At 45.9% G+C, this 8,248-nt stretch overlaps 2 protein-coding genes across 2 annotated transcripts in view; one reads left to right on the forward strand and one right to left on the reverse strand.

Annotated features, from left to right (window-relative positions):
* The window catches only part of Eaf1 (ELL associated factor 1), a 15,876-nt gene extending 10,832 nt beyond the window's left edge, over nucleotides 1-5,044 (reverse strand). The window contains exons 1-2 of the mRNA XM_005348718.3: nucleotides 4,637-5,044; nucleotides 1,990-2,084 (exon numbers count right to left, since the gene is read on the reverse strand). Of these exons, the coding sequence (XP_005348775.1) occupies nucleotides 1,990-2,084; nucleotides 4,637-4,997 (456 nt within the window). The 5' untranslated portion in view covers nucleotides 4,998-5,044. The remainder of the gene's footprint in view (nucleotides 1-1,989; nucleotides 2,085-4,636) is intronic.
* Nucleotides 4,975-8,248, forward strand: part of Mettl6 (methyltransferase like 6) — a 14,764-nt gene continuing 11,490 nt past the window's right edge. Inside the window, exons 1-3 of the mRNA XM_005348717.3 lie at nucleotides 4,975-5,086; nucleotides 6,099-6,466; nucleotides 7,622-7,756. Coding sequence (XP_005348774.1) covers nucleotides 6,242-6,466; nucleotides 7,622-7,756 — 360 coding nt within the window. The 5' untranslated portion in view covers nucleotides 4,975-5,086; nucleotides 6,099-6,241. The remainder of the gene's footprint in view (nucleotides 5,087-6,098; nucleotides 6,467-7,621; nucleotides 7,757-8,248) is intronic.

The following is an 8,248-nucleotide window of genomic DNA, read 5'->3' on the forward strand; positions in this document are numbered from 1 at the left end:
TATAAGGCACATTTTTAAGGGTGTGGGAAATGTTTCAAGAATAATGCTACATGGACTAAGAACAATAAACTTTTCTCTACACGTAACTATCACTGTGACTGGTTAAACTAGTGAGTGATCTGTATTCCTTTGCAATTGAAGAGTCCAGGGTTTCTGCATCATGCAAAGGACCAACATAGAATTCTCCAATGGTAGCCAGTAGACCTGGTAAGCAGAAACTAACCCAAGCTAGTCATCTAAGCAAGCCTTTCAACTGCTCCCCTGTTGCTCTAGGACCAAAGGGTACCATCTTTAAGGTGGCCCCTGGCTCCACCACCCATCCCACAGCGCTATGATTTTCAGAAAACAAGGAGCTCTTGTTCCTGCCTCAGGGCTTTAACTGGGCTTCTGCCTGCTACACCGTGACACTCCTGTCTAAATTCGTCAACCTTGCAAAGATGAGCTAGCCTTCCACAACAAGCACTTGTTTTGGAGACAGGGTCCCACGTAGCCCAGGCTGGCCTTGTACTCTCAATCATCTTGCTTCCACCTTTCAAATGCTAGGGTTACAGGAGAGCATCACATCCAGCAATGGCTATACGTTCCCATGTTTAATTCTGGACCCCAAGCTGCACAAAGGCAATAGAGCCTAGGAATGGACTAGTACCCTGAACATCCATTCACTATTTGTCAGATATAAGATTTAATTTCTTGCTTAGGAAAAAAAATGCTTGGCTCTTCAACCCCTTATTTTTGCAATAAAAATTTAGGTTTGAAAGGGAGCTTAGGGACCATTTACCCAACCCCTTCATTTTTCATTTGGGAAACTAAGGTCCAATGGGAGATGATGTAACCTGCCACAGTAACATGCAAGAAAAGAGGAGTCTGCATGAACAGGCTGTTGTTTTTCGTCAGCTCAGAGGTATACAGGCCATTCTGTCAACAGTTACACAGAGCCTACTGTATTTGAGGACACAGCTGTGGAATGTGCTAAGAACCTCTTCTGTTTTAACTTGTTTGTTTGCATGTGTGTGCGGTGTACTCACATGTGTACTTGTTTCCTTGTGTGGGGGCAGATGTACATGCACGTGTGCATACAACCCCTGCAGGCTCAAAGTTGACATCAGGTACTTTCCTCAACTGCTCTACACTTTTCTTTGCTGAGGCAGGGTCTCTTGCTGAACCCCACTAAGTCGAACTAGCCACCATGCCCCAGGAATATCTGTCCCTACTTCTGTAAATGTGGGACCATGGGCAGCTGCCATGTTTTCCATGCTTTCTACATGGATTCTGAGGACCCAACTCCAGTCCTCATGTTTGTGCCCTTTATTCTGGGCCATCTTCCCAGGCCAAAGCACTGTTAACACACACTTCAGTTACGGTTTCTTTCTGTTTTTCCTTTGGCTGAGGATTGAACCTAGGACCTCATCATGCAAAGCAAGTCCTCTCCCACTGAGCTACAGCTGCAGACCCAAAGTGCTGCCCTGAAGAGAGCTTTACAAAATCTTTTCTTCCAAGTCCCTGGTACAGCCTTTAACTGAGTTCTTCATCCTTAAATTAGCAATGTTCCAAACCTTTAGTTCCTGCCTGGGACCATCAGCCTCCACGGGACCCTTACCATATATAAATTTGCCCCTCTGGCTCCTACCTGCCTTCTGGCTGCCTGGTGTTCAGAAGTTGTTAGGGTTACACATGACACATGGGGCCTTTCTCTCCAGAACAGTATGGGAGAAACTCTATGCATGTCTAGCAGAGGGGCCACTGTCCAGATGGAAACCTACCTACTATACTACATGCTCGGGAGAGGGGGGCTCAGGAACAAGGGCAAAGAGCTACCTTAAACCAAGTCCCATGACACATGAGTTACTACCCACCCAACCCCTAAATTCCAATTTTTCTTACATTGACTTTTTAAAAATCTAAATAAATAAATAAATAAACAGAAGGAAATTCAAACTAAATAAAATACAAAGATTCATTATACGAAGTCAACGGATGGGAACAACTCACAGGAATGTGTGGCAGTGTGATTGTGACTTCATCTCCTTTGCCCACCTGGAGCTCTCCTTCACAGGAAGTGTCTATCGATGCTGGCTTAAAATCATCTAAAGGAAAGAAAGAATATTTCCCATTGGGGGACTGAATATAAGGGCTTCTGTGGCATTTTAATTTCAAATTAAAAATTGTATTACTTAAATAAAAATTGTTGAGGATTCTTTCATGGATGTATGTATGTTCCTGTATGTACATGGGTACATATATCTGTAGGATTTTAGTCTCTCAGGTACTGTTAGTCTTTTTGTTATTGTGGGGTTTTTTTTTTTTTTTTTTTTTTTTTTTTTTTTTTTTTTTTTGGGGTTTTTTTTTTTTTTTTTTTTTTTTTTTTTTTTTTTTTGGTTGGTTGGTGTTGGTTTTGGTTTTTCTTTTTTTTTTTTTTTTTTTTGGTTTTTCGAGACAGGGTTTCTCTGTGGCTTTGGAGCCTGTCCTGGAACTAGCTCTTGTAGACCAGGCTGGTCTCGAACTCACAGAAATCCGCCTGCCTCTGCCTCCCGAGTGCTGGGATTAAAGGCGTGCGCCACCATCGCCCGGCTTGGTTTTGGTTTTTCAAGACAGGGTTTCTCTGAGTAGCCCTGGCAGTCCTGAAGCTGCTCTGGAGGCCAGGCTGGCCATGAACTCACAGAGATCTGACTACCTCTGCCTCCTGAGGGCTAGGATTAAAGGTGTGCACCACCACTGCACAGTTGTCTTGTTCTGAGACAGAGTCACTCACTGGCCTGGAACTCAGAGAGTAAATGAGGCCAGCAAGTCACCCGTGATCCTTCTGTCTCGATGTCCCCAGCACTGGGATGACAGCTGTTTACTACCACACTGTGACACTTTTATGTGGGTTCTAGAAATCCAAATCAGAGACCCATCCGTTCATAGTAAGCATTTCATAAACTAAGCCAACTGCCCAGCCCCATCATTTAAAATTCTTAAAAAAAAAAGAAAAAATTACAACATAGAAAACTTTATATATGCTGAAGTATAGAGACTAGAACAATGAGCCCAAAAATACCGCCATCCAATTCAATAATTACCAAGTCAGGAACACCTACCTCTACATATGTTGCCTTTAACGACATTATTATTTTAGTGTAGGGAGCTGGAGCTCATACACCCTTATGTTAATGTAAGATATTCCCATATTCCAAGAGAGAGCTAACAGCTAACATCTATCTTCCATAACACGGGAATTATTACAACTGTGTGCACAGAAGCCACAGAGCAAACATTCTGGCTGCAAATCAACATGAGACACAGGAGGCCACACGAGGCTGACTTCTTTCTGCATAGAAATGGTCAAAAGTAGAACCTGCCACACTCAAGCTTTCTCATTTTGAAAAAGATACTTCTGGATATATTCAGAAGCAGATGGGCGAACTCCCGAAGTTATCTTTCTTATTCTTACAAATGACACAATCGGAAGAGCCATTTTACTTCCTGTTACCACACACCTGCCTCACACTTCAGGCCAGGCACACATGTGCAGATTCTCACTTATACTGGCCCTCAGTGGAGAGGGAAAAAAACGATAGCCTTATCACTTCCCCAGTATTGCTTCGTTCAAACAGCTGGCTCTGCTGTCAGAGGGAAGCACAGAAACGGCATGACAAGGGGCCACACAAAGATGAGAGACTTTTGTATCTAACACGCCACACACCCTCTTCCGATGTGTTGAGTCACATCTATTAGCTCCCGTGACGGAGCATGTCTTAACTGGTGCTAACGCTACCGGAAACCAGAAGCCTGTGAATCAGAGAGGGGTGTGCTCGGTCAGCCGAATCTTTACTCAGGACAGTGGAAGCAGCCCTCTGAGAGTCTATAATCATGTAGGAAAAGGCCTGACATAATGACTATTTCCATATTCCTTACGCTGCTGTCTTCATTTTCCAAACATAGATCAAGCTTTAACTTATGCCAGGTCCACAAACTCGAATTTTATTCTTCCCCCACAAGTGAGTTGGCTCATAGGGTGGTGTAGGTGACTTGAAGACATTAATGTCAGCTAGGCATGGTAGGTCAGGGCCATAATTTAAGCACTACAGAGACTGAGGCAGGCCTATAGCATGTTCAGGACAGGCCTGAGATATACAGTGAGTTCTAGGCCAGCAGAGCCTACATTAAGACAGTCTCAACCAACAACAAAATGTGTCAAAAGAAGCACAGAAAGAGGAAGAGAAAAATCTCATGGGTGCTACAAAGAATGCAGATTCCCTAGATGTGGATGGGGACCAAGAGCCCCAAGGGAAAAGGAAAAGAATGGTGCAGAAGGGAGTAAATGACGCTCGTGGCAAACGAGAAGTCTTTTCCAGGGCGTTAGTCCTGATGGAGTAATTCGACAAAGGGGACACAAGGAAAAGAAAGGGGCCTCGTTCCAAAGGAGTAAAGTTTGGCTTAAGGACTGTACGGTAAAGGAATAGTTAGTTGGCAGCAGTCAGAGATTTGGTTTGAGAGGAGCCATCTGAAAATAAAAGAACAGATCGAAGTCCCAGAGGATCTGGGGTGAGAGATAAGAAAAGAGACGCTTTGGAGAGCCGAGGTTGGCCAGGAGGGAGTCGGAGCTGGCACGTGGTGGTCAGAGAGGCAGAAGGGAACACGGGGAGGGCTCACTTACAGCGAATAGTGTGGAAGGAGGCCCGCGGTCGTTTCTCGAAGCTCTCGCCCAGCCGCAGGCAGTGCTCCTCGCGATCCAGCAGCGGATTCGCCGTGCCGTTCATGGCCTTGCAACTGGCTGGCACCGGGGTCGGCGCTCTCCTCGCGCGGCCGCAGTCCCAGATCCCCGCGCAAGCGGCCCGCAGGACCTCGCTCCCGGGACACAGCTCCGGAGCGCGCACTGAGCTAAGTCCGCGCCCACCGGGGGCCGGAAACCAGTCTCCACCGCGTCCAGAGAGACTCTGAGGAAGTACTGCCGCTGCGCTTCCGGCAGCGGGGAGGGACTTCCGTCTCCCAAGCGGAAATAGCGGGGGGAGTGCCATGGGCGGAGAGAACTTCAATGGGCGCTCCTGGGCAGTAGCTGCCCTAGTCTCAGGAGGTTAACACCTCAGTTGGGAGATTCGACAGACAGGTGAGTGCGCCCTGGCCTGTCCTTTGCTGGTAACCCTGTGAATTGATGGCCGGGCGCCCTGAGCGAGGGGAGTGGGTGCATGCGAGGCTGAGCGTTGATTCCGACGACCCCAGACGTGCCCGAGACCCCTTGCGGCCTGGTTTATCCTGAGGGTCCCGAGAGAGATGACGGATTTGGGAACTCAGCGACCAGACCCTCGGTCCTTCCTACTCCGCTCCATGGCTTCAGTGTGAGGGTTTCAGTTCTTGGCCGGCACGCTTCCTTCGGTTGGTGGTGTAGCCTTTTTGGATCAGAAACTCCGGCCTCTCCGGATTAGCTCCATCACCTCCGAAAACAAGAAGCTACGGTCCCAGCGAACCGTGATTCCTCTTTTTACCTGGCAGTAGTCTTCCCGCCTTCAGTTCGGGCTGCTGCTGTCGTTTTAAAGTCTCATTTTCCACGGCACTGAACGTTGATGAGAGTTTTCTTCTCACATGTACTCAGTCAATTCGTGGAAGAGTTCCTTTGCCTCAACCGAATCTATTTCTTGTAGTACTTGACTCATCTGGTTTGAACCGGAGTCCGCTACGTTAGAGTTCTGCTCTCTGACTGTGGAGAGCCGTCTCTTTGTGCTGTAGAGGCGGACTTGGGCTTTGTGACCTCTCCCATCCCCGGCAGGGCGGCAGGGCCGTTGGGTAGGGTCAGCATCTGGTGGGTGTTTGGTGAATCTAGCCTGCACCTTAAAAGCTCGTCAGGAACCTCCCCCTCCCCCCCGAGTCTTGGACTATTTTAGAACCAAACTCTAGAAGTTCTAAAGAATGCTCTAGCTCGGTGAGTCGGTACACCCACAATCCCAGCACTTGGAAGGCTGAGGCAGGAGGATGTACGTTCAAGTGACAACCTGGGCTTCTTCCATAGGGAATTGAAGGCCAGCTTTCCATAACTAGACCCTGGCTAACAGGAACAAATGAGTGGGGATGGAGCCCAGGCAGGCTATTACAGAATCACTAACCAGAATCTTTTTCCTAAGTAGCATTGTAGTCTGCTGAAGCTTGAAAGTCACCTGGGGACAATGCACCTGGGAAAACCCCGTGTCCACAGTATCAGCTCCGAGTGCTCGTCCGGTCAAAGACCAGAGAATCTTTAGCAGCGTTGAATGTGTTCCTACCAGCTGCAATGGCTTCTTTCCAAAGGCAAAGTCTGCAAGCAAGGATTCTTAGCTCAGAAGAAGAGGACAAGCTGCAAAGAGACCGAGCTTTGGTGTCTGATTTTAAACAGCAAAAACTGGAAAAAGAGGCTCAGAAGAATTGGGACCTTTTTTACAAAAGAAACAGTACCAATTTTTTCAAGGACAGACACTGGACCACCAGAGAGTTTGAGGAGCTGAGATCATGTAGGGAGGTAGGCTGGGGTTTCTGCTGGCCCTGAGCCATCTTCATCTGGAATGGGAGCATAGAATATGTGCTCCCAGATGTGAACCTTGGCTGTCATTTCTCCGAAGCTGTCTACCATGTTTTTTGAAACAGCATCTCTCACTAGGACCTGGGACACACAGATTAGCTTGGGCTAGATGGCCGGTAAGCCGCAGAGAGCCTTCCAAGCACTGGGATTCCAAGCACGTGTCACTGTGACTAGCTTTTTACATGAATGCCAGGACTTGAACTCAGGCCCTTATCATGGTGTGGCAAGCGCTTTACTGACTGAACTATCCTAAAGAAAATTTATAGAGCCTGTCCTATTTGTGAAGGAGCGTTCTGTTTGGTTTCAAGTAATTTTAGCAATTTTGGTGCTGTTTAGTAGGAAAGAACTTTTAAGGTTTTCTTTTTAGATTAGTTTATTTTTATTATCTTATGTGTATAAGTGTTTTGCCTGCATGTATGTCCGTGCACCACATGCGTGTCTGGTTCCTGTGGAGGTGAGAAAGCTCTAGAGGGCACCAGATGCACTGGAGCTGGAATTACAGGCAGTTGTAAGTTGCCATATGGATGCAGGCAATTGAACCTGGCTCCTCTGGAGAGGCAGCACATGCTCTTAACCACAGAGCCATCTCTCCAACCTCTTAATGTTATTTTCTGCTCACTTAAAGCTAATCTGAAAGTTGGAAATATTAAAGATTCAGAGTAAACTTTAGCGACAGATTGAGACTACTTATAGTAGTTAATAGTAGCAATCAACCATTTCTAAGAATCCTACATACATTCTCCTATTTAAGCTTTATAGCAGATCTATGAAGTCCATTAGTATTCTCATTTGTAGAAAAATTTGGAGGCTCAAAGCTGTAGAAATAGTTGCCCAAGGACTGAATACAGAGGCAAAGGCTAGCCCCAGAGTGTCTGCACTGTGCTCATTCTGGTTTAATTCTTGTAGTTGTTGTTCTTAAAACTGAACTGCCTAGTTTGAGGTCATTATAAGTGAGGTACCAGTATTAGCTTTTCCTTACTGGTTCTGTTACTTGTTATCTGCTTCATGAGGTTAGAGATGTTGTCTCTTGCCTGCGAAACCTTTTAGCTTGGTGTGTTTAATGTCCTGTCAATGTTTTGTGTTTTTATTCCTCAGTATGAAGGTCAAAAATTGGTTTTGTTGGAAGCTGGATGTGGAGTTGGGAACTGTTTATTTCCACTGTTGGAAGAAGATGTGAATATCTTTGCCTATGCCTGTGACTTTTCTCCAAGGGCAGTTGACTATGTTAAGGTTGGTGCACCATATATTATTCTATTGTTTCTGTCCTTGGCCCATTTGTCTAATTCTTGTCCTTTTATAGCACTTAGCAGCTATGATCACCATGCATGTCATTTTCTTTTGAATGTATGTATGAAAACATTTTGATTCAAAGCAAAGCAAGAAAAATACTGAACAGTGCCTTTATACTTCATTCATATCAGTTGCTTTATAGATTTGTCTCTGATTGTTTGCATTTATAAATCAGGTTAATGTGACCAGTATTGCACATGTGATTCTCAAAACTCATATGTGCAGTCCTCTGTGACAAATAGTAGAGGAAATAAAATTCCTCAGAAGAAAAGTGTGGCCGGCGGTGGTGGCGCACACCTTTAATCCCAGCACTCGGGAGGCAGAGGTAGGTGAATCTCTGTGAGTTCAAGGTCACCCTGGTCTACAAGAGCTAGTTCCAGGACAACCTCTAAAAAGCTACAGAGAAACCCTGTCTCAAAAAACAAAACAAAA

The sequence above is a fragment of the Microtus ochrogaster genome, chromosome 6, assembly GCF_000317375.1.
Source record: "Microtus ochrogaster isolate Prairie Vole_2 chromosome 6, MicOch1.0, whole genome shotgun sequence".
NCBI lineage: Eukaryota > Metazoa > Chordata > Mammalia > Rodentia > Cricetidae > Microtus > Microtus ochrogaster.